At 48.7% G+C, this 16,608-nt stretch overlaps 4 protein-coding genes across 4 annotated transcripts; 2 read left to right on the plus strand and 2 right to left on the minus strand.

Annotated features, from left to right (window-relative positions):
• Nucleotides 1–1,148: 1,148 nt before the first annotated feature.
• Nucleotides 1,149–4,144, plus strand: FSST1_009006 (uncharacterized protein; the record flags this gene model as incomplete). The annotated part of the gene is made up of 3 exons (XM_083225942.1): nucleotides 1,149–1,375; nucleotides 2,108–3,894; nucleotides 3,945–4,144. The coding sequence occupies 3 exons, from the start codon at nucleotides 1,149–1,151 to the stop codon at nucleotides 4,142–4,144; spliced, it is 2,214 nt and encodes a 737-aa protein (XP_083084967.1).
• Nucleotides 4,145–5,403: 1,259 nt separating this feature from the next.
• Nucleotides 5,404–8,725, plus strand: FSST1_009007 (uncharacterized protein; the record flags this gene model as incomplete). The annotated part of the gene is made up of 6 exons (XM_083225944.1): nucleotides 5,404–5,423; nucleotides 5,843–5,940; nucleotides 6,120–7,627; nucleotides 7,695–7,757; nucleotides 7,816–8,476; nucleotides 8,544–8,725. 6 exons carry the CDS (start codon nucleotides 5,404–5,406, stop codon nucleotides 8,723–8,725), a joined length of 2,532 nt encoding a protein of 843 aa, XP_083084968.1.
• Nucleotides 8,726–10,804: 2,079 nt separating this feature from the next.
• Nucleotides 10,805–11,550, minus strand: FSST1_009008 (uncharacterized protein; the record flags this gene model as incomplete). The annotated part of the gene is made up of 3 exons (XM_083225945.1): nucleotides 10,805–10,999; nucleotides 11,046–11,410; nucleotides 11,463–11,550. The coding sequence occupies 3 exons, from the start codon at nucleotides 11,548–11,550 to the stop codon at nucleotides 10,805–10,807; spliced, it is 648 nt and encodes a 215-aa protein (XP_083084969.1).
• Nucleotides 11,551–13,026: 1,476 nt separating this feature from the next.
• On the minus strand, nucleotides 13,027–13,836 carry FSST1_009009 (Chloroperoxidase; the record flags this gene model as incomplete). Its single annotated transcript, XM_083225946.1, has 1 exon — nucleotides 13,027–13,836. One exon carries the CDS (start codon nucleotides 13,834–13,836, stop codon nucleotides 13,027–13,029), a length of 810 nt encoding a protein of 269 aa, XP_083084970.1.
• Between the last annotated feature and the right edge of the window lie 2,772 nt (nucleotides 13,837–16,608).

Genomic DNA, 16,608 nt, shown 5'->3' on the forward strand with positions numbered 1-16,608 from the left:
ACATTTACAAGGAACTATGACAAGAAGATAACAGGGCAACGCCAAACAAAAAGAAAAACATACAACACCGGGGATTCGCTGGTCGTCACCGACCCAACTACTAATCCAGCGCTTCGCAGCTTGACTATGGGAGAGCGGACGGGATCCCGTATTTTCTACGAGCTTTGGTCGTATGTACTAGTCAGAGTCGTAAATGGGGTATATTTGCTTCAAGATTACAGAAGAGCAGGGTGTTGAGTGACAAACAAGCAGAATAGTAGCCTAAACTGGTAAGCAGAGATCTTGATATTTATACTCTATGAGAGCAGCGCAAGTTTGAGGTTGATAGCGAAAAGAGGCAGAGGTGCCTCGGTTACACAAATGATGCAAAGAAGGTCTAGGTTAACCACAGTTCCCAAGGGAAACTTGGATTCTTGTATTGGCATTGGGGTTTTGCGAAGCAGTTTGTGGGTAAAGAGCAATTACAAGGTTATATCAGACTATGCCGAAATCTATCTAGACTGTATCACGTCCGTTTGCGCTGTGAGACAAGTATTTGATGTGTTTTTTGCTGATATAGCTTCAATCGAATCAATGACGTTTCTTTAGTGTACAAACACCCCAACCTCGCATCTTTAATAAAGAATTGAGTGACACCTAAACGATGCAACATGAGGCAAACAGACTCAAATCACCTAACCTATGCATGCATAACCATCTATTCCGAATACTCTCCAGAACTACCCACTTAACTCTTTGCACTAATTGATTATTCTTTTCGAAGAGGAAAGACAGGACGTCTGAAAGTGGATCTCTCTTATGGCATCATCAACCTATTACATCTCGCGTTCCTCCTCCCACTCACTCACAATATCTAAGTCAACTCTCATCGGAAATCTATCCTCACAGTTTCACTTGCAAGTTGTTGTTTACCTCACCCTGCAAAAATTCGAGAGATCAAAATCAATTCAACAAGGTCTTACGAAAACAAAGTCTGCTCTCTTAGTCATAACTGCGACCGTCTACAAGAACGCGAGAAATAATAACCGTGAAAAAAACACTGGGAAGCATCCGTCTCACCTCACCTTGTCGCAGTCGCAGTCGCAGTCGCATCGTGCAAAAAGAGTCATTCGATCTTTAAGACACAAGCTATTTTCCGAGAAAGCTGAATGGCTTCTTCTCCGCTTCACCGTCCGTTCGAAGCCTCGTCGCCGTTAAACGAAGGCGGCTGGCGACGGTCACAGTTTACGTATCGTCAGTTCTCGCAACTTGCGTCGTCCAACACTTCGAACCCGCTACGCGTTGTCGCCCACGTTGATCTGGATGCTTTCTACGCCCAATGCGAGATAGTTCGACTTGGAATTCCCGAAGACAAGCCGTTGGCCGTTCAGCAATGGTGAGTTCAGCGCAATATTTCTTTCGAAACCAGCATGTCATGATTTCATTCCCCTTCCATCACTTGCAAACTCCCCACCCATTGCAACACGCGCACTCCCTACGGAGTACTGCGATCTCCATTCCTGTCTCCTTACCCGAGAATCGAGTCAGTCGCTCGATTTTGCCATAAATATACAAAGATAATTGGACAATTGCGACCAGTTTTCGCACAGACTTGCGCCGTGTTACCATCTATCGACTGGGAGGATCGTCATTGAAGAAGATCTTAAGACGATCAGTGCATGATCAAGGAGAAGAATCATATTATCCCTCTTCAATGTTCGCTAAAAGGGAAAGCATTGGATTGTCTACACACATGCCAATATTAATCGTCACATTCCGCGATAATGCACGCTCTTCTCAGCATCAACTTACCCAACGTCTGATTGTTCCTATTGTCATTCCTCTTTCTTTTTGAATACCTCAGCCTCTCTGTGCGGCTGACTTGTGTAACACTTGTGTTTCGTCTCATCCTTGCTTTGGTTCTGTCGCCGCATCCTTCTGGACCATTATATGTTGGTCGTCAAATTTGTCACTGCTTTTTCGAAGGACGGTGCGAGAACCCCCGCCCTTACAGAAACAGGCATTGTTTGCCACTATGGAAGTTATATAGAGTCTATGGACGACAGTCCTGAATGACTGCCTACACGCACCTGGCAATGACACCAAGATTGGACTAACGTGCAAACAGGCAAGGACTTATCGCTGTCAATTATCCTGCTCGAGAGCATGGCATTGGACGCCATTGTGACGTCGAAGAAGCAAAGAAGCTATGCCCCGAGCTTATTGCCCAGCATGTCGCCACATGGAGGGAGGGCGATGATAAATGGGCATACCGCGACGACGCCGCCGCTAATATTGTGACCGATAAGGTCTCCCTTGACCCGTATCGACTTCAGTCCAGGAAGATCTTGGCCTGTATCAAAGATGCCTTACCTGTAGACTTACAGAAGGTGGAGAAGGCAAGCATAGATGAGGTCTTTCTTGACCTTTCAAGCCAGGTTCATTCAATCCTCCTAGAGCGCTTCCCAGAACTCTCGAATCCGCCTCCGTATGACGACCCTACCGAGAAACTCCCACTACCACCTATTGCTGCGCTCGACTGGCAAACAGACGCCTTGATTGATTTGGATGAGGAACAAGAAACAATAGATCCCGATTGGGACGACGTGGCTATCCTCATCGGCTCTGAGATTGTCCGTAAAGTGAGGTCTGAGGTCCGACAAAAATTGGGCTATACATGTTCAGCGGGCGTGGCCAGCAACAAGCTACTCAGCAAGTTAGGCTCAGCTTACAAGAAACCCAATAAGCAGACTGTTGTGCGTAATCGGGCGGTGTCGGCTTTCATGGCTGGCTTCAAAGTTACAAAGCTACGAAACTTGGGTGGAAAGCTTGGAGAGCAGATTGTGTCGACCTTTAACACCGAGAATGTTACTGAGCTATTGGGAGTACCTTTATCAAGCATGAAAGCGAAGCTTGGCCATGACACAGGGTTTTGGATATTCAACACCATTCGAGGTATCGATACCAGCGAGGTCAACTCAAGAACTCAGATCAAATCGATGCTCTCAGCCAAGTCCTTTCGCCCCACTATCAATTCTTCTGAGCAAGCAATACGATGGCTGCGAATCTTTGCAGCTGACATATTCGCTCGACTGGTGGAGGAGGGTGTTTTAGAAAACAAGAGACGACCAAAGACCATGAATTTGCATCATCGTCACGAGGGACAAGTGCGATCCCGCCAAGTCCCTATCCAACAAGGCAGGCCCCTGGATGAAGGGCGTCTATTCGAACTAGCTAAGGATCTCCTCTCGCAGATACTCGCTGAAGGCAGAGGCGTATGGCCGTGTGCAAACCTGAGTCTTAGTGTAGGGGGCTTCGAAGACGGCGTTAAAGGCAACATGGACATCGGCGCGTTTCTTGTCAAAGGGGAGGAGGCAGAAGCACTTCGTCTGTCAACTTCAGAGAGCCGCCCTCCTTCTGCTGGTCCCGAGCCCCTTGCAAAAAAGCGACGTGTCGAGAGAAATGGTATTCAAAGGTTCTTTTCTAAGAGGTCCTCAACGGACCACGATGGGAGTTCCTCGAACAAATCACCTACCCCAAATGAAAACACCAATACCGCGCGTACACTATCAGAGGAAACTCAAAAGAGCATCAGCTTTGCTACTAATTATGGATATGAGGCCCGCCATGGAACCGACATTTGCTCGCATCAATCTACCGTATCATTGTCGCATGCGAGCGCTTCCAGTACTGAGACGGAACGGAACACACAATTTTCGATCGATCCTCTCAAATGCTCCCGCTGCAAGGCTAACTTTGCCGACCCAGAAGCGCTGCAGAACCACGGGGACTGGCACATGGCCAAAGATCTTCAGGACGAGGAACGTGTCAAGCCTACATTCGCCGAACGGCAATCTACTACACGAAACACCGCACCGAAGACACGAGGGACTGCAGCGAAACGTGGCCGAGGAGGTAAACTTGAGCAAGGTCAAAGCCAGCTCAAATTTGGCTGACTTGGTTAGACATCATGGGAACAGATACCGAACTTACCCTGATCTGTCTTAACTGTCAGAGATGCAATCTGGGGCCACTCCCGCCACCTGCCTTGCGGTTCCCTCAACTCAGAATCACAACAAAACGACGTGATTCTGAAAATCGAAGGTATCGGCAGTGCCGTCAAGGCAATGTGGGTTTCCGTAAATGCCCAGAACATCGAGCGTGAGCGCAGGCACAATGCTAGGATTCCATAGACAACCGTCGTCATCATGCTTTGCAGCAAGTTGCACCACAATAACACCGGCTAAACCAGTGCAGCCGTGGCGATACGGCAACTCACCCTCATTGGGCATTTCCTAACCCCCTGGGGAGACAAACAAGTGAAGATGCTAGGAAGGACGCAGCTGTCGGCTACAGAATTCAAAATAGCCGACACGACATGGCATGCCGATAAAGTAATGCGAACAGCCGAAACGTACATCGAAGGGATCAGCGAACCGATGAGACAATTGCGCCGTGCTGTTTATGATGCTCGCTCACGCGTGTCGATATCAATCTCACAAGGACCGGAATCATGTCGATAACATCAATCTGCTGATGTACCTGTGTTTCGAGAGCATCGAACATGATGACAAAGTAACCATGTCTTCGACTGGGTGGTGTGCCAAGACATTGACACACGTTGGTGTCGAGAAATGATTGGGCGATAGAGCTCAGGCATCGAACACCTGGTCCTGGATGCAGAATTTGGGCTTCAATTGGTGCAAGCATTGCTACCCAACCCACCCTCCAGAGCACATCCGAAAAGCCAACCGTTAACCACTCAAGCTAGGAATTGGTCTCAAAAAGCTCAAATGCAGTTGAGGCAATGCTGGAATTTAGCGACACCTGACAAGCATGCTGCTGCGGAAACACGTTGCCTATCATTTGTGGGCGGCATACATAGTTGAAATTTATGCTCAGCAACAACACCGTGACAGGCATAGAGAAGCATGGAGCCACAGGAGTAGATGCCCAATATTCCCGAGACATTTGGGCAAGAGCAAATATTACAATGGTAAGGGAACGGCGGAAGCACAGCCGTTCTCACGATGGGCGACAAACAGCAAAGTAGAGTGACAGTGAGCTCCATCTGTCTACGTGTCGCTTAAAGTCAAGACACGATATTGAAACAGCACATATTGAGAGTTCCGAATACTTGACGTGGGATATAAAGCAGCAGTGTGAAGTGTATGATGAGATGTGACAATGGTACCTTGGGCACTCATTTTCTCGTCCACTTTCTGTCACTTCAACAAGGTGATTCCATGCCTTGCAGACCGCGGCACTTCTCAAAAAAGAAACCATACAATTCTCAACCCGGAAAATAAGACGTCATAGCATTGTCAACGTTGTTGCTTTGATTTCTCGGCTTTTATTTTTCTACACACATCGGATCGCTAGTCCAGACCGCAGGTGCTAACCCTCTGGAAGAAAGGGATTTTCATGTCGACTGTTCAAGTTCTGTACGAGGTGTCTCTGCTTCGCTTGCGGGCGATCGTAACTTAGAGTACGGCGTATCGCCGTTACTATCATACCACCACACCAGAGAAGAAGGTTTGAGTGGGCGTTGGGCATCGTTGAAACAAGGGATAGCCTTGTTCGCGACATTACAAAATCGACATTGGAAGTCATTTGCCGCGCGTGCTTTTGATGATTGCAACTTGCTTGGCTATCGATAGCTGCCTTCAAACGCTTTTACGTTGCTGGGACAAGCAAGGTCGTGGTCTGTTTCGAGCTTTAATCTGAATCGCGACAGGTTCGATCTCTAATAAACGACGTGGTTGAATCAATCCTTCCTTCAGATTTTCGGGATTTGATATTTGAGCCAAAGTACTCCATAACTGACGCAATTCCGCGATCTTTGACACAAACAAGGGACAAGCCACGTTGTGACCTGGACGACAGAACACTTTCATTTCCCGAATGGGACAAGACGAAGGAAGAGGCTTACTACAGTGCATCTGTCACACCACGCGAACGGTACATCACGACTCAAAACCTCAACTGACAGGATAGAAGCGAAGTGCATACTGAAAACTGCACTTCGGACCAAACGTTCGCAAAAGACTGTGCAACGGGCCTGTTCACCAGTTTTGAATCAAATTAACAAGAAGCGACGTCCGGCGAGGCCGCTACCGCAATCATTGATCATCCATTAGCACACGGCGGGCTGCGCTGTGACTCGCCAGCCAGAAACCGTCTCGCCCAAGAGTCAAAAGAAAGACAAGAAGGGCTGGAACAAAAACATAGAACCTGTCCTTCAACCAAAGGGTCCCGCCCAGCCTCCCCTGGTGCCCAAGTGTCATCAGTCACCGCCAAAGCACAAGCCCAACCTCAAGACCACAACCCAGCCCGGCAAGGCGGAGAAGGCATTGTAGGGCACGCGCAACAACTTCCGGAAGCCCCAGGCGTGCCAACCACATCTGGCTTCGGTAACAAGGCAGTCAAACGGTCCACCAAAACAGGTCGCCACTGGGTGCAGGGTTGTTGGCAGCACGGAACAGACAAGGACCAGGCTAGTGAGGATCAGGATCAGAATCAGGGCACCCACGCACCAGGCCAGCAGCGGCAGCTGCAGATCCCGCATTTTGGTGTTGGGTTCGGTCAAGGAGAGAGACAAGCTTCCGTCACGGATAGTCCCAGGCAAGAGCCAGTCGACTCATTCACTGCCCAAGAGCCCAAGGAGGAAAACCCGTCTTCAATAAACGAAAGATTAGCACAGTCCCCGCCTGGCCTCGAACAGCCGGGCCATCCCAGCTTGTACTATCTTGGCTTGCTGCAAAATCAGAACCATCTCCACCACAGGCATCACCGCGCCCAACAATATCAGGGTTTTGCAGGCGACGACCCATCAATATCAACTCACCAGCAACCTCAACCTCTCAGCTTTGGCCATCAGCATCAGCATCACCAACCTCCTGCATGTTCCTCGCCACCACTTCTTTTTTCTTTCCCCTTTCCATCACCTCCAGCATCAGCACCACCAACATCTGCCTTCGGACTGGCTGCTCCTCCTCCTCCTCCTGCAACTCCACCAAGGCCACCGTCGAGACGACGCTTTCAACCAACGACGTCTCGCCGTCAGCAGAATTTGTCCCACTGTCGTTCCAATTCAAACCTGAGCTCAAACTCGAGTAACGGTGCCAGTGCCAACCGACGTCTGCTGGCCTCACGTTCTCCTGCAAGTCACTCTGCCAGTGGGAAAACCCCTCGTCAGCGCCTAGCACCACCACCTCCGCAGCCAATAGATTGTACAGCCCCACAGGATACGCCCACCGCCCACCACCGCCATTCGCCTTTTCTTCTTTCTCATCCTCACCCTCACCCTCCTGCTTCTTCTTTTTCTGCCCGTTCTACCCTCTCAGCTCTCTCCACGTCGTCTCCCTCCTCCCCCATTTCCGGGTCTATCTCCTCTTCTCCCGCTCTTCCGTCGACCTTCTCTCCCCTCTCTTCTTCTTCTTCATCTTACCAGACTTGTTCATCGGCCGTATCCTCCCCACACATCAACATGTCGAGATCATCCCGAAACCCTCCCCCAGCCGTTGCCGGTACTGGACGTCAAAACGAATACTTTGTTCCTCGAGATGGCATCGACCGTGAAGTTATCTCTGCCGATATCTGCCGTTACTTGGGCAACGACGCTCTCGTGCGTCCTGGCCACTACGAGGTACGCCAGTGAATAGAGAACCCCGCCATCGTGATGGAACAAATGGCTCACATATCAATCATGACAGAACCCTCAGACAGGCCAAGCCGTGCAAGGCTACTACATCACGGCATACAGGAATCTAACGACTGTGAGTCTTAAATCACAGTGTTAATATATGGAAGATAAACTAACGCATATCTCACCAGGCTATGATTGAGGACCTGAAAGCAGACTCTGCGCGCTGGGACAGTGAAAGGCGTGCACAGACGTCACGCAATACCTCCGGAGGTACTATTGCCTCGAGAAACGTTGGCGTACCGCCGAGACACTCATCTAACTCACCTGTAGTGCAATACCGCTACTCGGAGACGCATCAGTCGCGTCAGCATCATGGTCCTACCGAAGGCCCTTACGCAACCGATCCTTACGCTCGTGACTCCGGCTTTGACGGAGGACCCAGGTATCCAGGAACAGGTGCTCCCGGTTACACTGGTGCCGCCGGTTCATATAGCCAATCCTATGGCGGCTCAAGTAGTGGGTTTGCCGGTTATACTCAAGCCCAGCAATCTCCTCCCCCAGCGGATGCCAGGTTTAGCTCGACTCCCGCAGCTGCTGTCATGAACACACCCTACCAGGCTGGCCAAAGTCCCTATGTGGACGTCGGAACAAACCAAAGGCCCAGAGGATACGATGCCTATGCTAACCAGGCTGCTGCTGCTGCCGCCGCCGCCGCCGCCCAGCAGCAGGCTTATGCCACTTCTGCACCTTCGCAACCCGGTTACCCGGCCACTGCTGCTTACCAATATTCAGGTCAGGCTCCTCCTGCGGGCTACACGATGCAGCCCCAGGATCCCTTCTATGGTCGTGGTGCGTACAGTGGAGGGCCCGATGGGCAGGTTTTAACAAGGATGGCGTACTAATTATTGAGCTCCAGCAGGTCAACCAGCCCAAGGATATACCCAGGCCTCACAGTATGAAGAAACCCCCCGGACTCGCGCTTCCGCGACACCAACAAATACTCAAACAAATCCCAGTGGCACCTCCAGCAGCCGACGTAGTGAACGAGAGAGCGACAGGCACAGCTCCGACCGTCACCACCGCTCCAGCCGCCGGTAAAAGGTGTGTTTCCGGAGTACCAATGCCGGATCTTTGTGCCCTTCCCTTTGCCTAAGCTTGACGAGACGCCCCGACGTTTTCGCGAGTGTGATGATTTCTGCATTATGACCGGGATTACATGGAGTACGGCTTATTTTCCCCTGGAACGACCTCTTCCTCTTTTCTGTTTCTTCCGGAGATGACCCCTTCAGAGGCTTCAGGTTTCTTTTCTTTGGCTGGTGCCACCACCGAGTTGCAAGTTTGCATCTTAACAGGAGTTTCCACTGGAAAGGTATCCCATCACTTCTTTCTGGAGATTAATCCTATCATCTACGAACCTGGATTCCCTGGAGTCGATAATACCCCTGGACATATCAACTACTATTGCCATCGATGATGCCCTGGACACGAACTGGATCTTTTTTTGAGACGCATACCCTTGGGGCCTTTTTTTCTTTTACATTTTTATGACGGACGACCTTGCATTGTGGATGAGCCTTGCCTGGATTGACGACCTCATCGACTACGCACATTATTACCACGCGGATGAGAACATGCTGCATACGTTTTACACTGGGACACGGCGCTGAGTTGGAAAAGGAAAGGGAGCCATCCCTTACCAGGTGGATTTGGGGTGGTATCTCATGTCATGGCCTTGCTGTCCGGATCCGCCCTCAGGGGAAGTATTCTGTTTTCCGTTCTACCTGGATCTGGCTGGTTCTTGCTCTTTTCCTCCAATGTCTTTGGCCCCCGGATTCTTCGATGTGAACCATCGTCGAGACGCGGCGTTTATTGAAATAATAATTGGCAGAGGCCGGCATCCGGACAGCAAGGTGAGTTCGAACGAGCTTGTATATATTAGCCAACCTTTTTAAAAGGATCTTTTGCTTCCCTTGTTCCCTCACTCCCACGTCCCTTCCACCTGATGATGGACTCTCCATGGATTTTGTCTTGATATGAATCGCAAAGACACTGACTCGACAGACTTGACTCAGGCAGCTAGGTGCGCAAACTTGAAATACTTGGACACAGACTTCCCCTGGATATCTCCCTGGACGTACTTGGATTTACCTTTGAACAACCACCTGACAATTGCCTCTATACATTACCAAGGAATGGACCCAACTCATCAGGATTGTGCTTTTATCCGGAAGTTTACCTGCCTCAGCCGAGGTTTGCTTATGTCCGTCTTGGACGTACTCGCACCTATCTGCGTCCGCAATGGGTTGCTTGGGATACAAACAGAAACAAAAGCCAGAGCATACTATTGCACAGGAGTTAAGGTAACACGCGCAAAAGGTGATTCAATGACTGCCCACTTGAAATCATCCTCGCTCCGCGTCCTCGGATTGCTGCAACTTGCTACAGTATTGCCTGCAACATGAAACGCTTGTCGCTCTGGCTCTGCACAAATTCGTTCCCGCTTCATTCTGGATTAATGCTGCTTTAAGTCCTCTGGGATAGTCAACTTCTTCAAATCTGGATTTTTGCTACACCCTGCTGGCCACTTGGTAATTGTGATAACTCGGCATTTTGGAATACACAAAGCTTGCGGAAACCTTTCCTCCGGAACCATATCTCAGCATGTCATCAACTATGGACAATCCCACTTCGTCTACAGGCGACACTGTGTTTATTAAACCATCCCGCTCCTGGATTTCTCCATGAGAACTAGACCATATCGACACCGGAATTGGAACTTCATCAACCCTGTGGTTTGACAATGCCTGTACAGCAGTATGGATGGTGCAGGAGGAAGATTGGTCAGGTTAAAGGTGGCGATTCTACGGCTTATTTTCAATTTTTTGACCTAAGATCCATGGAATTATTTTCTTTGACTGTTTTGCTGTACTGTCATTTATTGTCTCTTACGCCGCTCAGCGAAGATTTTGCTTTTGATTGGAGATACACGGCGTTTAAGAGGTTGCTTATTTCTTCCGTTCGATTCGATTGTTTGAAGGAGGATTATGAAACTATTATTATTGCAAAAGTTTGATTGGAATACAAGAGTTGCTCATGTCTTAAATGAATGAGAGGATTTGTTTGCCATCGAGTGAGATAAAGAAATAAGAATACTCTTGAGCTAACTGCGACGAAATATTAATGCACCCTGCCACTTTGAAGACCCCAAAAGATTCTCTCTTGCCATGCAAACTCAAAGGCCCCGATCAACAGACTGGCGACTCCGACGCCTGTAAGGGTGGTGTGAGTGAAGTCGCTGGTGAATGCAATGGGCTGTGTGGTGATGTCTGGGAAGTCTATGCCCACCCGCATTCGCAGGTTCTGGAGGAGGCGCTTCGAGAATACCATCATCAAGAAGCATTTCAACGACGGCACGTACCCAAACTTCACAATGGGTTGCATAATCGGGGAGAGAGGCATAATCGCCAGGGCTGAGCGGCCTCGAATGGTCTTTGATCATGGCTCTCATACGATCGAGATCCTGAGATGCGATGTATCCAACGAATCGACTCTGGTGAATATCACCCATGTGTGCTGGGGAATTGAGGATGTCGGCTGTGACAGGCAGTGTGGTTTGTGGATGGTCTTGAAGAGAGAGGTCTGTAACGTAGTACAGGTAGCCAGCTGGTCGAGGGAAGCTAGTTGGAGTAAAGATCTTGTGAACGTTTGGGGAATGCTCTATGTGAAAGACTTGATACCGAGGTGGCTCGGGGTCGTGGACAGATACGATAGGTGCTGGTTCACCTACAACAGTCTGAGGGGAGTCAAGATTTACTTGGAGAATCATGGTACAGACTGGACGTGAAGATGTAGTGATAGAGGTTTTTCGAATGCTGGTTGAAAGTAAGAGTAGCGTGCTTAATGGCGATCAAGAGGATGGCCATGATGCCGAATGCACTTGATTTATATCAGTAGGTTCGCAGTTATCAGATGCAGAGGTAACAAAGAAGACTGACCGAGCGCATGCATAGAGTCATCTGATCCCCTGTGTGAACCCGTCCATATCATAGCATGCGAGGTGTTGTTAGGATAGCTTGCGCTTCAACGCCTGCGGGTGGCCGAGAGCTAGGAAGAGTAGCTGTACTGCTCCGGACTTGGTCTGTTTGTGGTGTTGATGCCGAATTTTCGGTGGACATGGCCAACGGTGATAGCTGCGTGTAAAGAAAGGTATGGGCCTTTTGGAACTTGCCAAGACATGATTTCCATTGCTACTTGTATCTGGCTACTGTCTGCTTCTTGCTTGACGCTTCTTACATCGAGTTAGTTTGACTCTCTAATATGATGATGAAGCACAGTACACCTATGATCTTGTTGTCGATTCGGCTTGCATTGACAAAGCGAACAAGGTAGTTGGGTTACTGCATATTGCGCTAGCATGCCTGGCTGAAGATTCGACAGATGCTGCACTCGGCAACAGGCTCACGCTGTGTGGAGGTACTGGTGTAACCGCACAGGACTCTGTTTGTTTGACATTGCTAACTCTGGAAGGAAACTTGGCCGACTGTTGCCGTTTGTTGTGATGTTCTCCCAACAGCATGGGCCGCTGAGTGGAGGGTCGAGGCGGGTGGCTGCGCAGGCTCAAACACAAGCCTGGGCTCTATCGAGTTGTTTGCTGGCGCGGCAGAACATCACGTTTCGGTATACCGATATGCGAGAATAAAATAGAGTGGATGTGTGTTTGTCAAGACTTTGCAATACCGCAATCGATAGTCCAATGCGTGCACAAAGCGACAAAGATGATGTGTCGAATGGAGCAGTCAGATATAAATGTTAGTTACTTGCTAGGTACCTACCAAGGTGTCTACTACCTCGTAGTACTAATAGAGAACGATGGAGGGATCAACTAGGATCTATAGACCCGTGAGATATTCTGGGAGAGGCCTGCATCGGCAGAAAGGAGCCCGGATTTGCAAGGACAATCGGTCGGTGTGACTGCAGCTTCCCGTAAAGATTCACGCGTGACCATTTACACCGACTGACTAAATCCTACCTACCTACCTAGGTACGCAGCGAGCGGAAGAAGGTACCTACCTAGTATGGATCTGTCTCTGAGCCTCTTTCCTCGGAGCTGCAAGCCCCAGGAGTTGTATCTGGGTTAGTATCTCTAACTTGATGTTCGCCTCGCACCAGTGGTGGGAGTTGTGCAGGAGAAACTTGGATACTAGTATGTAGATTTGCTAGATAACTGTACCATGGGAAGAAAGCGGTGAACACACAAGATCAACAGCTCGTCAAGAGGACAACATGGTGAATTGAGATACAATCTGCTATCACACTACTCCATCTCATCTCTTCTTTTCACAACTCGCCATGATCATCGATCGCTGCTACAAAGTCGGAACAGAAAGGCTATACTAGATTTACTGAGACTTGAACTCCATCCCCAGCCTCTTTCTGAACTTCTCCCTCTCCGCGATTAAGCCAACGATGCCAAACGACCTCTTCTTCCACCCTTCATCGATTGGCAGCCTTTCTTCTTGAAGGAAAGCCTTAGCAGAGCCACATTCAATCCTATCTCCAGTACCAATGACATTCAGTATCAGAGCAATCTCTGCACATGCAAGGTCGTTCTCAAATGCACCATACTGAACATCTGGATTATCTGCTTTCTGCCTAACGATGCGTTTCTTGCGGAACTCAACGAGATCATCAGCTGTGATAACCTTGCCATCCTTGGAGCTAGCAAGAAGGTCTTCGATGAGGTCTTTTTGAGGAGTAATATTATCGCCCTGTTGGTGATCCCGGCGGGTCAAGGATATGTCGTGCTCAACTGTATTAGGCAAACCGAGCTGATCCAAGTTCAAGACTCTGTGACCTTCAGAGTCAAACTGTCCTGGCTTGCGCATGCCAAATCTTCCCATGACGGACCACGGGTCAGTCACAGTCTGCCATAACTTCTGAAAAAACGACCTTTCAATGACTGGATCGTCGTGAAATTTGGAGGGCGCACGCTCTTGAAAGATTGGATTGGCAAAGGCGGCACCAAGAGGTTTGGAGAGTCCGATGGCGTTCATCCCTGCCAGGACTTCTTCAATACGTACGTTTCGACCATCCCGAGGAAGATAACCGTGGTTTGCGAGACTGTTGATGAGTGGGCAGGGACCTCGTATGTCATTGGGGCCTGAAGGGGCATATGCGCCTTTGATGAGTGGTTGAGTAGATGATGCCATCATGTGCGAAAGAGTATCATGAACCTTTGCCAATAGTCTCGGGCAGCGGCGAAGGTTCGAAAGGAGAGGAAAGAAGCCCAGAAGATATAGAAAACAGCGAGGGGCAATGTAATGTGATTTACGCAGATCATCTCGTCTTACCAACCGTAGGTAACATCCATCAATCTGCAGCTCTTGAGGGCCCCCCAGCCAGTGAAACAGCTGACAGTCGAGACTATTGTTGCTAACCTCCCCATTAACTTCAGCCAGCCTCTTATTCGGATGCCGAATCATGGGCACAGCTGTTGGATTTACGTGACCCCTGATTGGGCTCAGACAAATCTCACTCTTGTCTGGCGGCTTGTTCCGCTTGTACCCCCCTCTTCAGCTTCGCCAGCGTTCAACCATATATTTTTCGACAGCATGGTACAATATAAAGTACCTGTATGGTCTCGGTACTAGGCTCAAGCGCAATATGTGTGATAGTCTGGATGATGAAGTGACAGATATACTGGCTCAGCCATGCTTCTGAAGGCCAGATCTTGGCCTTTACGATACAAGGTGAGCAGACTTCTGACCTAATGTACCCAATAAGAATCCAAATAGCCATCGGTCTGTAGGTATTTAGTACAGGATATGCTCTAATAAGTCCTGCGATGGTCTATGATTGGTTTATCGACTGGCTCGCCTACCTGTTGCTTAACTTGATACATGAATACGCTTTGGACATAACGATAATATGCACGATTCTAAATACAAATATTTTCTTATCCATTTCCATAATTATGAACCAGCTATGAGGGTTCAGGTGGATAATTGTGAGATCGTCAACGATATTGGCGCGGGCTTCTCCATACAACCACACATATTATTGAGGCTGACATCGAGAACGGGTACGTATTTTGTAAAGGCATATCCCATTCAACTACATAAAATGGCATGCTCTGGTCTAAATATTCACAAGAAGAGATCATATAACATGGAAGTAATGTGTGGGCTGGAATAGGGACTATGGTTCTTGAAAGTCCTTCTTCCGCCAATAAAGAAGTTTTCCCATAGGCCAAATCACAATTCAAACTCATCTATGGCATGGTGTTCAGTTTCGCTAGAGGTTATCGAGGAGTAGCACGGGGAGTGTAGTTTAACGGTCTTGGGTGACAGATTTTTTTATACAAAGGCGGAGCTGGCCTCGAGTCTTGAGATGCCAGGTTGTGACTAAAACATGGCGGTTAGACACTTAGCACCTATTTGCAAGGAATACGATATGTGATTATCGTGACTACCTACTCTGTACCTACTAAGGTACTGACAAAGGAGGTTAACGCGACTAGTCCAATGTCTCACAAATGTCTTTCGTTTGTCTCTGCAGCACGTACATTATCCTTCTGCCGACTTGATCATCATTTTAGAGCGGAGAGAAGCGCGCGAATCTCAAAATCAACTGCAATTGTGTTGGGTGATGATGTTGGACTTTCTCCCACGTACAAAAGATTCTTGGCCTTCTCAGCCTTGATATGACGAGGGTGACGTTTTTAAGGGGACCAACAATTTGGAGTTTCCGCATCTGCAGTAACCCAACTAGGTACTAACTATTCTAAGCCAAAAGCGGTGAGGGGGAAATTGGCGGGGCACGTTGATGGTGTTGGACCCTGCGATCTAACTGGTTTTTTTTTTATGATTTATTTTGACCGTCTCATGTTGCTACCTGTTACCCACTAAGGTAGGTACTTTTTCAGCTTTAATCATGCCTCCATGTGACCGACTCTTTGATGAACGCAGTGGTCAACGCAATGCAACCAGTACTCGACAACTGGCAGTACAAAGTAGCATTCAACATCCCACTTTCTACTGTGGATGGATGTCAGGGATCACTTCAGGCCCTTGTTGGTCGTCAGGGCATTATCCTCCGGGGAAAGCCTCGACCTAATAAAGAAATTGAGTTTTGACCGTAAAAGAAAAAGGAAAGAAAAGTGATGGCCAATTCTGTCATGGATGACCTCGTGCTTTGCTCGTGGCATGCTCGTGCTTGGTTTGGTGCTTTATGTACGTACAAGACGCCAAGATCCTGTGCGTCGTGAGACACCTTTTCCATTGGCTGAAAACATCAACTTGCTTTGACTCGAGATTTGGACAACCCTTGCATTACATCTGGCAGCTGCTTCTGCCTTGGCTTTCCTATCACTGTGTTCCTGACGTTTAAGGTCCTACCTAGTGAACAAACTTGTGATAGTGCCTTCCCTTTAAGCCATAATGAACGTTGTTATGTGCTCTTGCCGCTAGTAGGTAGCTGCACTTGCATCAAGCAGTGAATAACTGTTGGAAATCATCTAGTCTAGCTCTCCATACCTGCCTACCTAGTACCTACCTAAGCATAGGTAGGTAGGTACCTAGGAGGAAGATTTCTTCCAATAAATTACTGAGTAACTTTCCATCTCTTTCAACAAAGTTTCCGTTCTCACACATTGCTTGTCAGTACCCAGATATCCATTCATCATCGCATCCATACCAAGATTTCATCATCTACCGGAAGAAGGAAGGAAACAAAAAAGACCACCCGGACCCACTGAAAAGTCAAAACGTGTGCGTTTGTTTTTCTTCGCTCCTCCAGTTCATTTGACTCCGTCCCGACGCCGTCTCCAGCTTCCGCCGCCGAGTGACCGACCGAATTCAGTCCCACACACAGTCGGTCGGACTTGAACTGGTCTCGGAGGATTAAAAACACAAACAAATTAACTGCTGAGAGCCAACAAGACGAAATTGAACAAGTTGCTCTATGCCATTCTGGACCAAATC

The sequence above is a fragment of the Fusarium sambucinum genome, chromosome II (assembly GCF_050947815.1).
Source record: "Fusarium sambucinum isolate potato_lamoka chromosome II, whole genome shotgun sequence".
Lineage (NCBI taxonomy): Eukaryota > Fungi > Ascomycota > Sordariomycetes > Hypocreales > Nectriaceae > Fusarium > Fusarium sambucinum.